This window comes from Gossypium raimondii, chromosome 1 (genome assembly GCF_025698545.1).
Source record: "Gossypium raimondii isolate GPD5lz chromosome 1, ASM2569854v1, whole genome shotgun sequence".
Taxonomy (NCBI): domain Eukaryota; kingdom Viridiplantae; phylum Streptophyta; class Magnoliopsida; order Malvales; family Malvaceae; genus Gossypium; species Gossypium raimondii.
Genome location: NC_068565.1, coordinates 12,765,893 through 12,785,086, shown reverse-complemented (window position 1 = coordinate 12,785,086; position 19,194 = coordinate 12,765,893). Strand labels below are relative to the sequence as shown.

At 28.5% G+C, this 19,194-nt stretch overlaps 1 protein-coding gene across 2 annotated transcripts; it reads right to left on the bottom strand.

The window, feature by feature from the left end:
- Nucleotides 1-6,800: 6,800 nt before the first annotated feature.
- LOC105782728 (uncharacterized) lies at nucleotides 6,801-11,458 on the bottom strand. 2 transcript variants are annotated; one of them, XM_012607663.2, is made up of 3 exons: nucleotides 11,179-11,458; nucleotides 7,136-7,416; nucleotides 6,801-7,053 (listed from the first exon to the last, which is right to left on the bottom strand). In XM_012607663.2, exons 1-3 carry the CDS (start codon nucleotides 11,209-11,211, stop codon nucleotides 7,014-7,016), a joined length of 354 nt encoding a protein of 117 aa, XP_012463117.1. In that variant the 5' UTR covers nucleotides 11,212-11,458; the 3' UTR covers nucleotides 6,801-7,013. The 2 variants fall into 2 exon arrangements, with proteins under 2 accessions (XP_012463117.1, XP_012463127.1); XM_012607673.2 differs by having other exon boundaries at nucleotides 7,136-7,413; nucleotides 11,179-11,453.
- Between the last annotated feature and the right edge of the window lie 7,736 nt (nucleotides 11,459-19,194).

Below are 19,194 nucleotides of genomic sequence, written 5' to 3'. Positions count from 1 at the left end.
TCAACCTTTTTAATTTATACATATTAGCACATCATTTCAACATCATTTCATACTATACTCAAATTGCACATGCTAACATCTTTTATTTGATTAACAATGTCCCAATTCACACAATTGTTATATAAATAGCTATTCACATATCAAACCACAATTGTTTATACATTGGAATTAGCCATTCAATACTCAATTCATGAGTAATAACTCATGTATCTCATTTAGTCACAACATATCTCATTTTCATTGATGTTCGGGTCAATATTCAATAATTAACAAATCTTTCAAATTCATGAAACAATTTACATTATCGAAATTTTCCATACGAAGAACAACTTTTGGATAAGAGTACATCATCAACAGAAGCTCATAGAGCTGGTCCACCATAACACACCAATAGAAGCTCATAAGAGCTAAATAGAAGCTCGGAGAGCTGATCCACCCAAATCACTACAAACAGAAAGCAAAACATGAGAGTTCGCAACAGATGTTGAACCCCAGTTTACTTGGGTAATATGCCGATGTCTCCCTCCAATACCAGCAAACACCAATTTACGAATGTACTCAGATCTCGCATTCAATCCAAACTGAGTATTAAATTCGATAATATATTTCCAATAATAATTCAATTTCAACAATAGAACACACACACACACACACACACACACACACATATATATAATACTCATCACCAATTAATATTCAATTTAATCAAAATTATACAGAATATAGTTCATACGAACTTACTTGGCTAAATTGCAGAAATACTAAGATTTAGGGGCATTTTGGTAATTTTTCATTTTCCTCGATTTTCCACCCAATCTTGATCTAAATTAATAATTTCATTAAATTTATTAATTTAAACAATAAAAAATTTATTTCATGCAATTTGGTCATTTTGACTTTTTACAAAGTTACCCTAAAGTTTTACTTTTATTCAATTTAGTTCTTGAGCCCAAATCATGCAAATTAACTATTTTAATGCAAACCCATGCTAGCCGAATATTCATGGAATTCAATACAACCCATTTTTACAATAATTTCACAATAAAACCTTGTATTTTTACTATTTCAACAAATTAGTCCCTAATCAAAAATTTATCAAAATTACTTAATAAAATACTTTTAAATATCAACGAACATCTCAAATTCATCATTTAATGACTAAAATCATATACATTCATCAATGGCAACATTAAAAATTTTAATAAAATAAAAACTAAGGTAAGGTTTAATTAAACTTAATTATAACAATCTTAAAAATATAAAATTATAAGAAACGAGTAAGAATTGAACTCACTTGAAGCAAAAATATAAAAGAACCAACTTAAGCTTTTCTCCTATGTCGATTTTTGGCAGAATATTGTAGAAGAAATGCATAGAAAGCTTTTCAATTTCAATTTGTTTTATTTAATTTCATAAAATTACAATTTTGCCATTAGAGGCTTTATTTTATTATTATTTTATTTTATGCCGCCTCATCCATTAAATTTAGGTTTATTTATCCTTTGAGTCCTTCCTTATTTATTAATTAAACAATTTAATCACTTAATTCTTATATTAGCAAGTTTTGCACCTTTTTAATTTAGTCCTTTTAATTAATTAACTATCGAAACATTAAAATTTTTCAATGAAACTTTAATACTACCTTAATGACACTCCGTAAATATTTATAAAAATATTTAGGGCTCGATTTATAGAAATGAGGTCCCGATACCTCACTTTCTAAAACCACTTGACCTAATAAATCATTATAAAACATAAATTCTTGATTCAAAAACCATTTTAAAACCATATTTGACTCATAAATATTAAATAATAATATTTACAAACTTACTTGTTGGATTTGGTGGCCTCGAACCACTATTTCGATACCATTGAAAATCGGGTCATTATAATAGTAAATATTTACATTAACTAATACATTTTAAAAGTGGAGGATTAAATTATGACAAAAATAAAGTATAAATTAAATCTCAAGTTATAGCATAATATATGAGCTAAAACTGAAATTTGACCATTACCTTATAATATATATATATATATAAAGCAAGACAAATTCAAGGAAAATGAGAAGTTAGATGTTACTCTTTGAGGGCTTACAATATTAAAATTATATATAGTTATATAATATTTTAATAGATAATTTGATGATTTTAATTATTTAAATTAATTAATAAAATTATAATAAAATTATGTTTGAAACTAAAATATAGAGATTAAATATTAAATTTAAAGATAATTAATATTTTTTTTATAGTTATATACGCTATAAAGATAATTAAAATTTTTTGCTGGGATTGGCTTGGATAATAAGATAAGGGTTAGAATAGGCATCTGGCATGGGATGAGGCTTAGGTAGGGCGCTTTACACTGTTGTTAATTGGGTTATAAAGAAACCATGGGTTGGCCCGCTGACTTTAATCTTTTTGCTTTAAGCCCAAGCCTCCTTGCTTTTGCACGTAGTCGAAGGTGATTATATTAACTTAAAATTTTATAGTTATAAAAGAGTTAAATTATAAAATTATCATTTTAGGTTAGAATTAAATTTTAAATTTAAAAAAATTAAAATATAATTTAATGATTATATTAACTCAAATATTTATAATTTGTTAAAGTACTATAGAGGATGACATTTCTGCCATAGCCCTCATGCGAGAGCCTTGAAACCCTCAACTCTTATTCTCATTTTACGTAATTGTTTGGAACCTATAAATTGGTTGAAATCCAGGTCAAACTAAAAAGAGAAGAAGAAGAAGAGCCCAAGATTTTCGAATAAAGCTTATCCCATACAAAAGTTTGTAGTGTCTTGAATCCACAATAAATGTCCAATAAAACACTTCAAGGGAAAGGAGGAAATGTTTAATTTTGACTTTGATTAAGTTATACACTTTTGAAAGAATTGGTTCACATTGCAACTCACTCTGTTAATTCCTTCCAATTTTAAAATAATTAGTTTAATTCCTCCAAATTTTATTTTACATAATGCTTACAATTATCCATAATTTCACCCCAACTCTTAAATAGGAAGAAAAATACACTTAAGTTCCTTGAATTCAAGTCGTAATATTGATACCAACTAAGCTAAGATTTAATTGGCAATTCCTTCATAATTTTAAAATATTCAATTTATTGTTTTAAAAAATTGATTAAATGGTGAAATTGGCAATTAAGATATAAACTAATTAAAATGGTGAAATCGCATTTTTGCTATCGTAAACATTACAATCTAATTTTGGCCCCCCTAATTTTTTTTGATTTTGCCCATTATAAAACTTAAAATAAATATAGAATTAACAAGAGAGAAAAACAGAAGATGAAAGGATGATTCAACTTTCACATTAGGCTCCAATAAGCTTGTACATACTGTAACATCCCCACTTAAAAAAAAAAAGAGAAGAAAAATATTTATGGTAGAAGTTTTTGAATTAAGTGATCCACAAATAAATAGTAGTATAAGAAATTGTGATCGTTTTTAGAGAAAACTGGACATGAAAACATAGAGGATTATTGATAGGAGTATGTGGTTAAGTTAAAAGTTCAGGATCGAGTTCAATGATTAAATTGAATAAGTTAGAAAAATAGAGATTAAAGTGCAATTATCCTATTTTATTTTGATGGAAAGGACTTAATGGTAATTTTTATTATTTTTAAAAATAATGGTTTCATGATGGCTTTTAAATAACTTTTTAAGTAATAATATTTTATTAATTAATATTATAATATATAAAAGAGAAAAAGAGAGAAAGATAACATCTTTCTCATCTTCTTTCTTTTAACGTCAAACAAAGGGGAAAGAAAAAATTTCTTCCATCATTTTCATTCAAATTCAAGTGTAAGGTATGATTTTTCTTCAATTTTTTTCTAGATTTTGAATCTTTGAAACTTGCTTTATATATATATATATATATATATATATATATATATATATTATATTAATAGTTTTTTTATTTTATCAAGTATTTTAAAAGTTGTCATTAAAGGACATTGATGGAAGCTTAGAAAACTTAAGTGAAATAAATATATTTTTGAATAGGAAATTATTAAAAGATGAGTTCTAACTTGTTAGAAATGTGAAAAAGAAACAAAAATAGAAGAAAAGTTTATTTGGTATATTTGGCCATGTTAAATGGGAAGTAGAGAACATTGACCACTTTGTGTAATATTGGTCCTAAATGATAGCTTGTGAAGCACTGAGTACTCTGGTGAAGACGGAATTGAAAACAGATAATCGAGCCAAAAGATATGCGAAATTTCAGACTAGAAAACTTAAGTTGTCAATAAGAATAATCATGCATAATTAAGTTTGTTTTTATTAGTTTTACTCTTAGAATGGATAAATGATGTTGTTTCGTATTGAATTGCTCTTATTGTAGCTAAAAACGAAGCGAATATCTTGAAGGAGAAAGGCGAAGAAAAGGAGTAAAACGATTAAAACTTCGGCTTGTGCTAATATCTTATTTTCATTACATTAAGCTTTAGAATATTTAATTTAATATGACTAGTTATATTTATTTTATTTTATTTTTATGAGATTTGGATGGGCTTGAATAATTTAGTTAATATTTATAAAATTATGTTTCAAAATGAATACTATGTTTTTCATAAGACTAAATTAGCGAATTCATTGTTATGATTTGAATTTGAGTATTATGATTTTAGATGATTGAGCAAGAAAATATTTAATATGTTTCAAATTGGAAGCCTATTTTACATTAGGCGATATGTGATTTGAATATGAAACAGAATTGAAATGGATAATGAAATTTGGTTTTTACCCCGTTTCACTAAGTTAGACTAAATCAGATATAGTTGGCATGCCATAGAGTCTTTATGTCAGAGAATTTAGATCTCCCCAATTCCCAGAGGATCTAGGGAGAGACCAAGTCGGCCAGTTGTTATTATTGTTAGCCCCAATTCCCAGAGGGTCGTGGGCAATCCCAATTCCTAGAGGGTCGTGGACTATTCTGATAGCCATTGTTGCCGAAAAACTCAGGGTGGCAGATTCTGTATCTGATTATGAGTCTAAACTTTAGTATGGGATCTAAATTGAAAGAAAGAGAAAACAAAACTTGAATTTATTTGAATTTTCATATTGTGCAAATTAAATTAATTCCGCGATTTTGGATTTAATTAAAAAGCTTATTTTCATTATTCGATTTGTCAATATCAAAATATTAAAATTTATTAATATTAGAATTTTCTTTTATTGTGATGTTATTAATGATATTTAGAATCATATTTTAGTTTATTTCTATCAATTAATTTGTCTCTAATACTTATGTAATGATTTATATGATATTAGCACCACTGAGCATAAAAATTGCTCAGCGTACGGTTTGTTTATTTTTTCGTGCGCAGGTAGTTAGATTCGTTAGATCGTTCCAACAGTATCCAAAGAACCGTTCAGCTCAAACAATGTTGGTGAAGAGTTTACTTTATAGTTGATGTAAAGGGCATGTACCTAGGCTTATAAATATATAAAATTATGGCGTAAACTGAATTTTAATATTTTCATTATGTTTACTTAGCTAGTATTTTGTAACTAATGTTTTGATAAAATAGAAAAGCATAGAAATCTAGCTTATTGATATTTTTGAGAAATCATAGTGCTGAGAATTGATTTGGGAGATAATTTGAACGTGAATAATTTGTGAAAATCTAAATTTTGCAGGGGTTTTTATGTAAAATAGGCAGAAATGCTGCTGGAATTTTTATAAAATAATTTTACCACTACATTTCCTTTTCAAAAAAAAAACAAAAAAAGAAGGAAAAGTGAGTTGCTTCGGTAACGAAATGTGACATTTTAAATTCGGATCCAACAACTGGATCGGGTATAAGGTGTCACACATACCCTCTGTTTATAGGGCTTCAAAAATCATAAGTTACAAAGCATTAAGGTGCCTTATAAATGATTTAGGGGTTACAAGATAATGAATATGGGGTTATGGACAATAAGATAAGTTTAGGGGTTATGGACATCCATTTATCAATGGATTTACAATAAATTTAAACTTCTTTTTAAATTTTGATTAAATGCATAAAATTACATTTTTAACCCCTCTAAAGAAAATAACAAATTAAAAAGTTTTAATATAAAAAATTTATGATTTTATTTGGACTCCTCTGAATAAAATTCTTGGCTTTGGCATTTTCTTGTGGTAGTGTTTGTAATACCGTGTACGGAATCATGTCCCAACTGCTTGCTAATAGAATGAAGCCTATCTTGGATGATCTCAGTCTTCTAGAATGCCTTTATCAAGGGAAGACAGCTCTCAGATAATGGAATGGTAGGTGCTGAGCTCCTCACAACAACTGAAAAGAAAAGGAAAGGAAAGGTGGACTAAAGCTTGATATTTGAATTGGAGCTTCGTTCATTGTGTCATAAAAGCTAAGGATTTCCAACGTCGTTGGTTGAAAGAACCCTCACATGTAAATCTATTCTCACAGGGGTCCCTTGTCACTTGTATCTTCATTATTTGTCATCATGTTGTTTCTATAGCTTTGTTAAAGGTTGAATCTCTGAAGAAAATTCATGGCATCAATCTTGGCAGAATTAGTGACCTTATCTCCCACCTTTTCTTTAATTTAAAAAAAAAAAAAACAAGAAGCTTTTACCATGCTTTTGTTTTTTTTACTCAAAATTAAATCAAAAATGGAAAACATGTCTTTTTTAAGCCACCAATACTTATTTTTGGATATTTGATAATAACAAAAACCTTTAATTTTTGAGAGACTAGATTAATCATACTTATGACTATTCGAGAAGATTCAAACTTCACGTATATATGTCAAAAACATTTAAATTTTGCATTAAAGATAATTCAATATAAGTCAAGTAAATCAACCATGTCCATGACCAAGACCAAACAGATAGTAAACAACAACCAAACCAAACAAAGGAAGAGACCCATTTGAAGGCATCCTCACAAACAATCATGCCCACATTTCCTGAAATTATTAAAAAAAAAAAATACAACACGATGGGGACCGTAATGTAGCAGCAAGATCCTCTACCATCAAAGCTTCCTTTGTTGGTTCCCTCTCTCTATCAAATCACTGTAGGAAAAAGGTAAATTAGAATTGTATATAAAGTAGATTATAGTAGTTTAAAAGAAATAGTGAAGAGAATAGTAGGTACCGAAGAGCATGAGTGAGTATGGTTGCCTTGTCAAGCTCTTGGTTTTGTCTAGCTTTCAAGATTTGGAACATAAGAGCAAGGCGGATTTGAGTGTTTGCAGTTTGTTGTGTTACAAGGATAGTCTCCTTTCGAAGTTCCTCGCATTCTAATTCAATGGCTTCAAATTTTTCTCTTACCTTTTTTTGCCCAACTTTTATCTCTCTTTGCTCTTCACTTATTTCTTTCATCTCCACTCTTAACCTTTTCATGCGTCTGTTTACACTTTTCAACCTTTTTCTCTGCTAAAAAACATATAAATTATTGTAATGCTCCAATAATTTTGAAGTATAGGCTCTACATAATTTAAACATAAAATTTATCGCATTTCATCCTTTAAAAGATGACTAACTAAGATAAATTTGAATCTTGCATAAAATAAAAGTCGGAAACATACTGAAATTTAGCTTTAAATATAGTTGTATTACTTGCATTTCAAAATTATTTTTGTTAAATACAAGTTTTTGAAGTGGCTTGTTTAGTGCCAATTGGATGTGGCCACTTTCATTGTTCTTGTAACAACCTACTACTTGCTATATTTGAAGTTGACAATTTATTAAAACAAAATTTTTGAGCTTTGAATGATACTAATATTGTGATCATGTGCAATCTGGTTTTGAAGACCAATCCTTTTAAAGCAACTATTCTTATAGATTGGATTGTTTTGGATTAAGCAATTGAATCCCTTTGATTGTAAAAAACCGAAGAGGATCTCATTGAAGATACAATTGAAAAATGAATCTCCAACAATCCACTTTGTATTGATCTTATTAGTGCATTGTATTTTGCTATTTTATAGCTTAATGGGTTAGTTTGTAATTGATCTCTAATATGCTAGTAAGCCTCAAAACTTCTATATATTGAGAGACTTGTATAGGTTCATATATTGAGCTGAGAGATAGCATTTTATTATTCATTTAGGAACATATATATTTTTGTAAGTGCATTTAAGAGTAAACAATTTGTGTTTATAGCCTGAGTTTTTAGGGGGAAATTTAAAGGTGAGCGATCTAGTTTTTAAATACTAAAGTCTATACATCGAGGAGTGTTAAGGCATCATTCACTTGTTATATTGGTGAAAAGATAATAGATTGACTCACCGAATTAGACTTTACAGATGTAAAGAAATCAAACTGTATAAATAATTATTTGTGTCATTTATTTAAATTATATTAAATTGTTTATTGTTGTGGTAATCGAAGTGGCCACTATAGCCCATCACCTCCATTCAACATTTGTGTCACAAAGCAATTGTAAAATTAGCTTATAAAGATAATTATTTGGTTAAGGATGAAACCATAAATTTTGCTATTATAAAATTGATAAGGTTAAACTTAAATATTTTATTTTAAAAATTAAATTAAATAATTAATTTTAGAAGGAATCAAAATATATTTTTATTATTCAAATGATTAAAAGTTAAAAGATTGAAAATTAATCATTTAACAAGACGGGCCTTGCTTTGTCCCTAGGGTTTAAAAAGCACCATACATCTCTAAGTAATATTTAAATAATAAATAAATGAGACGTCTTAAAAAATGTATTTTAGTGTAATAAATTTAAATTTTAGTATGGGTATTCTAATTGAGTTGTACAAATATATTTGGTTGAAAATTGATGTGACCCATTCAATAAATTAAATTAATCAATATAGAATTTTGTTTAAAAATAACATATAATAAATAAAATATAAAATATTTACGATATTAAAATAAAAAGAAATAGATTAAATTGTGAGTAAAATGAAACTTAAAATGTACATACATCATATTAAGAGTACTAGTAAATAGCTTTGCTAAATTAAATAAATGCATCATGATAAATGTAACCCTTAATGTTTACATTTTTTTGTTAAATTGACTAATATTATTCTTTTTTTTATCTGAATTTGGCTCTCAATATTTTAAAAGTTAGATTGTTGTTTTTTAATGAAAATGTTGATGAAAACATTAAACTTGTAATCATGGCACCTCATATAGTAATCTACATGGATTTTGTGCTATTTTTTTTAATTTCATAAAATTCAAATTATTTATTGATGTGACGTATAAAATTAGTGCTCAATTTGACACACTTGAATTGTCGTACTGGTTGCCACAGCATCATTAAAAATTGATGTTTTTGCCAGCATTTTTGTTAAAAAATGATTTGACTCTTTCCGAAAGATTAATAGACAAATTTAGAAAAAAAAACATAAGAACCAAATTGACAAAAAGAAATATAAACATAAATAGCTAAATTTATGATTATGGTTTAAATAACCTAAAACTTTGAGATGCAGTGAAACTATTTGCATAGAAATTCAAAGAAATAGGTATAAATCAATTTATGAAGCTTATATCAAAGTGTTTTGAAATTCAAAATTGTTACTTATAGTGACATCTAGGGGTGAACTCGATTCGACTCAAAAAAATAAAAAAAAATTTGAATTTCGAGTTAAACGAATCGAGTTATTCGAATCAACTCGATTTTTTTTTCAAATTTCGAGTTCGAATCGAGTTGAGTTTTTGAATTCGAATAACTCGAATAATTCGAATATCAAACTATAATATTTTACATTTTACTCCAAACTCCAAACCTTTTTACTTTTCCGTCAAAACTTTTACTCCCCTCCCAACCCCCCAATCTATCCAAAATCCATTTCCTACCAAAATTTTACTCTCTCATTTATTTTTTCTCAAAATTTTACTCCCAAAACCCCTCAAAACCTTTTATTTTCCCCAAAAATTTTTACTTCCTCCCACTTTTCCCCTAAAACTTTTATTCCCTTCCCATCCCACCTCTCATCTACCCCAAACCCTCCCCCCTCCAATTTTTTTAAATATTTTCCCTCCAAAATTTTACTCCCCCTATTTACTCTCCCTCAAACTTTTATTCCCCAAAACTTTTTATTTTCCCCCTAAACTTTTACTTCTCACCCTTTACTCTCAAATAAAAAATCAAAATTATCCAAAAAAAAAATCACTAAACATAAATAGTAATAATTTGATTTATATCTACTATTTATATTATTAAATTAAATTTCACATTTTATATTATTTATATTATTGAATTGTTTAGTCATATTGAATATTTATATTAAAATTGAATTATTAATTATGCCATAAAATATTCGTGTTAAAATTTTATATTGGTATCAATTTCACATTTTATTTTTAAAATAACTTTTATTAAAAAATTATATTTTTACATTTAATATATTTTTAATTCCAAAATATTTAGTGACAAGAATCAAGATAATTGAAACAACTAAGCAAGCAAAGAAGCTAACCAGTATATAAAAAAATAATAAATAAATTATGAGGTGATGAAAATTAATAAAAAAATTTGATTAAGGTGGACAAATTTTATTACGATGGGTGACAATGGTTATAAGGATCCAAAATTATTTTTTAAAATTTAACTCGAACAAATATATTCGATTCGATTCGATTCGAATTCCATCTCACTCGACTTGATTCGAGAAAACTTCAAATAAAGTTAGGATGATAAAATGAGATTTGAAAGCTAGATTAACTCAAAAATTTTTGATTTGATTCGATCAAATGCTCACCCTAATGACATAAGTTGTAAAAAGAGAGACATTAATTTAACCAGTCCCCTGTAATAATTGGAAAGATTAGTGGATGTATGGTCTCTTCTATGCATGTTAGTAGGCTTTGGTACGCTCACTTGAAATAAAATTTTAATTAGAAATACTTAGAAAATAGTAAAGTATTTCCAACCTCGGTCATTTGTAAACTGTCAAAAAGGGAATTCTACTATAAACTAACATCACATGCATTAAAATTGAGATATTTAATCTATAACAATGCCATTAAATAGTTATATAAAGTTTAAATGTTGAGTTAAATCGAAATTTATTTATACACAATATTTGAATTACAATACTATTCCTATGAGTATTATATGGATTTAAATATCACATATTCAAAGTCGAGAGTGCTAGAAACATATGATAACTTAAATTAATGAAGATAATTGTTTAGGGTGATAGAAATGGAGACCTGATGGTGTGTCTGCCATCTTCTGCATTGCATTCTCGCTGCCACTGCTACCTTGAACTTTCTCCTTTTTTTTCCCTCTTCAAAGATATCAGCTCCTTCAAGGCTCTACGGTTTCAAGGTTCCGCATTTTATAGGTAACAACTTTAATCTTCATATACCAAATATTTTATTTTATACTATTATTTAATTTATTTATCAAATTGGTGGCATTTATCAACCAAATCTTAAATAAGTTGAGAAATTACGTACTTAAAACACATATTCATTTTATAAAATACTAAACATCATTATGAGATTATTTTAGTCATTTTATATTCTATACAATATATATATATATATATATAAAAAGAACTCATTTGGTTTTTCATCAATTATTTTATATATATATATATATATATATATATATATATATTCTCCATAAATTATTTTGTGCACATCATGACTTCAATTAGTAACGGGCAGATCCAAATCTAATTTAAAGGTCATAAAAGAATTGCTTGGAAATTTCAGAAAGAGTCCAGCATCGTGCGATAATCGAACTATACCTGGCGATTTTGGCAGTGGGTAGCGATCATCGATCGAGACTTCATATTCAATTCAAGCCATTTGCATGCTTTTATTGACTTCGCCTTTTGTTGTTATTATTATTATTATTATTATTTCATGCGTGTTTTTGAATTCTCATGTTTACAGTCATTTGTCCCTTTAATACGTTGGAAGTGTCGGTCTTTTTCTTTAACACCTACAATGAAAGTGAAAATAAAGTATTCGATGCGATTGCCGACCTTGAAAGTAAACGCATGCCACCCTCTTGGAAAGTGCAGCATGCATAATTACATATCAAACAATTAACTAGAGTGTTTTAGTTTTGGAAACTCACCCTCCTTTGAGAATGAGCAAATGAAGCTCTTGGCCGCTGATTTCACTCCCACCACATCCATCCCCCCCCCCCCCCGGGCTCCGTCGTGGCTGAAGCTTCTGCCTGCCAATCTCCATTTACAGATTTTTGTGGGAAGCGGTAGCTCTTGGTTAAAACTACCAGATTAAGAGATTCAAGGCCAACATAACAGCTCTGTGGGGTTATGATTCAAGCCTAGAGATGCCACTCTTTTGGCTCACCAGCCTCCTCCTCTGCAAAAACTAAAAACAGGGGTCTGTTCCCGTGGGGCTCTAATTTTGTAACCCAAATCTCAAGCGTCATTTCTTATTGATCAATAATGTATTGGATTCTTCTGAATGGAAAAACGATAGGCTTCAATATATTCCGAATTCCAACTCCTGCCATAACGCATCGATATCATCCAAACCCTAAACCCAATTATATTAATAAGATCTCATCATAAGAGTCAGGTCCAAATTTACGAAAAAACAAAAAAAGAAAGAAAAGAAGAGAAAAAAGAGAGAGCAGGAGGATATTTATTTGGTGTTTAAAAGGGAAAGATAAAAGGAAGAGACACAAATACTTGCGGAGAAGTTAAGGTGAATTTGTATTGTCCGCCTGGAAAACCCAACTAAAATACTAATATGGGTTAGAGACTAGAGACTGAACTCTAATTCACCAACTGATGGCGTAAAGAAAATTTTTAATTTTTCAATGGCATAAAATAATTCTCTTTCTAGTTCTCACCAAATTAAATTGATTTGGAAAAATAAATGTCATCATGCTTAGTAACTAAGCTTAATGATGCGTGTATTTTGACCTAATCTATAAAGAAAAATCATTAGAATTTTACTTACACAAGAAAAAAATATTTAATAGAAAACACAAATAATCCCTACTGGAATTATACTAGGATGGGTGGCACACCCCCCTAGATACCAAAGGATGCTGCTCATCACATTTAAATGGGCTCAAATTGGGTGTTCCATGAATTCAATTATTCGTGTTATTTAATCTTTAAATTTACTTGTCGAAACCATATTTTTTAAAAAATGGGGTTAACTTTAATTTTGAAAACGAAAATGAAAATGAGAGTCGCCACCGATCATTTTTATGAGGTGTGATCGGGTCACCTCGTAACAATTTAATTTATTAAAACAATTTTGGTCTACAAAATTTAGAAAAAACGGGTTCGAGAGTCAGTTACGTACGAGAAAGGATTAGCACCCTCGTAACGCCCAAAATTGGTACCTATTTGGTTGATTAATGTCTTAATGTCGAAAATTCGCAAAGATTTTAAAATACGATCATTTTATTTAAAAAGACACTTGTATAAATCAAATTACATGCTAAGACCCTTTTATTTCGGAGAGATAAATTATCACACCCAATGAGTTAGGATATGATGTTTCTCATCCTAAAAAATGAGCTTGTCCTTTGATTGTTAAAACTCATACAGTGAAGTTTAAAAAGAATATTCAATTGTTTAAGTCAAATGAAAAATCGAAGCTCAGTAAGTTAGGGCACAATTTCTCAAAATTCTAAACATAGAATATTGCCTTTATTTTTTTTAAAAATCATCGTCTTGAGAGAACAAAATGTCATATCTAATGAGTTGGGATACAACGTATCGAATCCTCGAGAATGAGCTTGTTATTTATGTGTTTTGATTAAAAAAAGGATACTTGATTACTTAGATTCAACGAGAAAAATTGGAACCCAGTAAGTTAGGGCATAATCTTTTCGAAGACCCCAAATACCAAGTATTGCGTTATCTTGAAAGCTTTTGAATAAAATGATTTCAAAGCTTAAATAATATTAAACGAAACTTTTTAAGCGAATAAAACGCGATGGAATGATAATGTACAACGCAAAGTAACATCTCAAAAACAAAATGTACACTAATGAACGACAAATAATCAATAAATACAAATTAAGAAATACAATACACATAATAACAATAATCATATAACATGCTATCTTAATATCTATATTAATACCAAAATGAGATGAGTAGTGGGAAAATCTAAAATAATATAAAACAATATCAAGAAAACTATACAAAAGAAAGTTTTTTAAAAATGTTATAAGGGCAATTTAAATAATATAAAACAAAAATTTTCTTTAAAAAAACTAGTATACAAATTAATTCAAAATAAAACAATATTTATGTATAGAACAAATTTAAATAAATCATTTATAAAAATATTTAAAATTACATATACATAATTCAACTCATATTGTGTCAATATAAAACATATATATATATATATATATATATATATATATATATGAAGTTATTTAAAAACAAGATGTATTTTATATAGAAAAGTAAAGAATAAATAATAATAGTTTAAAAAACAGACAATATATAACTTGAAATAATTAATATATAGATGAATTTTAATATAAAACTAGAATTAAAACTAATAATATACATAAATATATATATATATGAATAAACAATTTAATAAAAATGATATATACAATTTGAAATAAATAGAATAATTTGTGAAAAATATACATAATTGATCTTTTTTTAAATGCAAATAAATAAATAAATAAAAATATGTATGATAATTTCAAAAGAGATAATGTAAATGAATGAAGCTTAAAAAAATATTAATTTGCAAGATAATATAAAATTTGGAGCATAAATTAAAAAATGAAAGATTAATAAAGCTCAAATAAAATGACTAAAATAAATGCGCAAAAATGTTGAGGGACCAATAGGGAAATTAACCCAGGCTTCCTAAACGTTGTGTTTAAAGGGACCAAAACGGTAGAATTCAATACATACTGGGTAAATTTAGAAAATAAAGCAAATAGAATTATAATCGTGTACTAAAGCAGAAGGACTCGTGGTGCAAATATCCCATCCAAGACCAAAACACGCGGATCTGGCTGTGTCGGGGTCGGGTCATTGGGTATAGCCAATACGGTATTGTTTTGGAGCCATTGAAACAGGCCTTAAACGGTACCGTTTCACGATCCTTATAAAGCTAAAAAAAAAACCAAAACCTATATCCGGCCATTTTAAAACAAAGTAACAAAAAAAACCCTAGCCTCTTCGCCGTCTCAGACCTTATAATCCCCGTCCGAACTCCGATTACGACGAAGTGGACAGGGATTCGACGTCCCCGTTATGAAGGTAAGTCCCTCTCTTATTATTCGCTACCCCTTTTACATTTAGTAAATAAAACAAATCAAGAATCAAGGAAATAGAAAAGAAAGTAATCGAAAGAAAAAAATGAAACCTCAGAATACCTTTCAAAAACTCTATTTTTTTATTGCTTTTTTTATTTTCTTTTGGTATTTTTTTGCTAATTCAGTGTTCGTAAGATCGAAAAAAAACAATACATGAATCGGGGGATCTTTTTATAGCCCGAAAATCGTCCTTTTTTTCTATATATTTTCTATTTTTTACACTATTATTGCCTTTTTGATTCTTCTTTCTCGCTCATTTTACAGGTACAAGGCCATTGGCCAGCTGGCGTACGGAGATGCACATGTGGAGGTGTGTAAGAGAGGTGGACGGAGGTAGCCTAGGTGCGGCGCACCTAGGGTTTCTATTGCTGCTGACCCTTAGTTGGGCTGAATTAGATTTGGAATTTATTTTTTTTATTTTGGGTTTATTTTGCAATCGAGCTATTGTAACTGAACATTTAATATTGGATTTTTGTATTTTTTTAGTTTTATTTTGGTTTGTTATTTCCGAATGGGCCTGGGACAATTGGGCTATTTACACTACTCATATAATTTATTTAATTCAGTAATTAATTGTTATTTCTAAAATATTAATTAATTAAATTTGATTAATTCATTCAATTAAATTATTTTCTCAATTCATTTTTAATTTTGTTAAAATCATTACAACTTTATCGTACTAGAATTTTTGAGTAAATAAGTTTAATTGTCTTATTTTGTAAAACTATAACTGCTTGACTTAATTTTCACTTCAAATTTCAATTATTTAATTACAATAAATTAAATAATAATTGAATAAATTAAATTAATCACTATGTCATCTCTTGTTTCTTGTGAGAAAATGCATTCACTACGGATAGTGATACGTGCAATCTGTTTCTCTATTCATGTTTTTATTCATTCAATGTATTGATTCAAATGCAATAAGTATATGGTTGTGTTTAGCTAGTGGAGGGACTGATTGGACATATCGAATTAGGCTCAAATAATTTGTAATTAAGTTTCGACTCTTCATCTATTAATTACAACATTATTTAGTTATGTTGTTCATCCACTAAAAGTATTATGATTGAACTCTCCTTTATTATATGCCATTACGGAAATTACTTAAAATTATGATTGTCCAATGACATTGTCATTAGTGTGTTATCCTCATAGGATATCCTTTGTCTCTTTGGGTTAAATTCGTTCACTCAATGTGATCCTATTTTTTCTCATGATAACTAGTAACATATAGTAATAAAATCATTCGTCTTAGACAAATGACTCATGGCCACATTTCTTTTTCATCAACTATGCAGTGCTAACGAGAGTATGCTATTTACCCTTTATCGGGTCATAAATTCCACTATTGTAAGTAAAATAATGTCATACATAAGTTGTATACCCAATATATCAGCTTTTATCTTTATTATCAATTGAACTAAGGCGTTTAAAACATCAAAGTATACGAGTTACATACACATAGTCGGTTACTTACTTAGGGAGTTACATACACATAGTCGGTTACTTACTTAGGATTAAGGTAAATTGTACTATGAATGCCACAAGTGAATAAATCTAGAAATGGATCTAGGGTAAATTCTACTTGGGTCTAAACAATCACACATATGTCTCTATCTTTTTAGAAGTAATCTATTTTGATACCTAAGACAAGGCATTTGTAACACCCCTAACCTGTCTCTGTCGCCGGATTAAGGTTACGGAGCATTATTGTACAATCGAAAAACATTTAACATCATACCATTTAAATATACTAAACAAATTATAATCCATTCAGTCAAATGCATTTTGTCTCTAAATCGAGCCTTCGATGCCTTAAAAGTAGCTTAGAAGTAATTTGAGACTAATTTGAAACAAATCAGAACTTTTAAGAAAAAATATGCAAAAATTGGAAAACAGGGGTCACATGCCCGTGTGGCCAGGCCGTGTGACATTCGAACAAGGGACACATGGTCGTGTCTTAGCCCGTGTCCTCACCTGTGTAACTTACTGAGATGCTCCACACGCTTGTGTGTAAGGCCGTGTGCTAGGCCATGTAACTCTCTGAGTTGCCACACTCACCCGTGTGTCAGGCCGTGTAACTCATTAACTTGAAACACTAAGAAACTCTCAGATGACACATGGTCGTGTGACAGCCCGTGTGAACCAAAAATTTACCTAAAATCAAGTCATTACAAGTCCAATTCATTCCCAATCATTTAAACCATTTAGGCACACATTTAAGGGACTTAAGCATAATTTAAATACACATAATCATGCCATTTCAAACAACCTAAGTCATCTAACCAATATGCCATTCAAAGGCACCATATTTGTATCCAAAACATCACGTACCAAAACAAGATAACATTATTTCATTTCATGCATTCTAGTTCAAAGATGTACTAAAACATGTCACGAATGACCATTTTCAAACCATCATCAATATACCAAAAGAACCTTATTTACAAGCATTTTAAAGTACCAAAATGACATAACTTAATGAGGTGTTAAAGTTCACCAAACCAAACATAAACTTCAAAGCATAAACATACCAAATCACCATTACAAAACATCCTATACATGCCATTATTAACCTTGGCCAAAATACTCAAAATTTACCGAAATAGTTGCTCAATAGTGTGATAAGTCTTCGATGAGCTTCCAACTGATCGAGCTTTTGATAATCTATAAAATAAAGGAAAATAACGACATAAGTAATGAATGCTTAGTAAGCTCGTATGAACTTAAACTAAACTTAACATTTCATTTGCATAATTTATAGCATAAGTATAGCATCAGCCAAAACCATAAGTTTGACACAAGCCTATATAAACACCACCAACTCATTAAACTTTTCACCTTTATTCAATTTAATCCCCAAGCCCCAAACATGCAATTTACCCATTTTCTTTTACACCAAAGCCTAGTTGTAACAGCCCAATTTTCAGTAGTGTCAGAATAGTGATTTGAGATCACTAAATCCGATGAAAAAAAAGTTAGAAAAATTTATTAATTAATAATTATAAGTTAAGCGTGATTTTAGAAATATTTCTAAAATTAGTGAATTTTGTGATTTAAAAGAAATTATTAGGTAAATTGAGTAAAAAAAAGAGGTATCGAGACCTCGATATTATAAATTGAGCCGTAAATATTTTTATAAATATTTACGGAGTGTCAATAGGTAGTATTAAAGTTTTGTTAAGAAATTTTAACTTTTGATGGTTAATTGATTAAAAAGGCAAAATTGAAAAAAATGTATTCTCGGACTTCGTTTGTAATCGGACTTGTAAATATTTATTATAAATATTTACGAAGTTAGTTAATGTAGTTAATTAGGTTTTAATTAAGTGAATTTGTCTGAATTGAGGTTAATTATGAAAAGGATTAAATTGCAATAGAGATAAAAGTTTAATTATAGAATAAAGAAAAGTTAAAAGGACCAAATAGGAAATTATGCCTTTTTCTAAAGTAGAGTCGACATATGCATGATAAAAATCTTAGATTTTTTAAAGTATATTGTTATTTTATTATATTGTAAATTATATTAATTATATTATATTATTATTTTCAAATAAACAAAATTGTTGACAAATGCATGGTGTATATGATGACATGTGGAAAAATGAGATACATATATATTAGTAATTATTACATATTTACTTATTATTTAAGTAAGTAATATTATTTTATTTTATTATTGTTATTATATTAAACTAATTAAATAAAAGATAGAAAAGATAGAAAAAAGAGAAATGGAAACAGAATAGGCAAACGAAAACAGGGGAGAAAGAAAAGAAAAAGAAAAAGGGAAGGAAGGAAAGAAAATTTGGGGTTTCAAGATTCTAAGCTCAATTGGTAAGTCAAATTAAGTCCTTTTCTTATAATTTTTGAGTTTTTAGAGTTCTAGAATAAAATATTTCATGGTTTATGTTGAAATTTTGGAA

Bases quoted from the DNA above. Each gene is read 5' to 3' on its own strand.
- LOC105782728 (XM_012607663.2), bottom strand. From the start codon at position 11,211: ATGCAATGCAGAAGATGGCAGACACACCATCAG. The intron at 7,417-11,178 runs GTCTCCATTTCT...TATGTTTTTTAG, and splicing joins GATGGCAGACACACCATCAG to CAGAGAAAAAGGTTGAAAAG. The intron at 7,054-7,135 runs GTACCTACTATT...TTTTTCCTACAG, and splicing joins ATACTCACTCATGCTCTTCG to TGATTTGATAGAGAGAGGGA.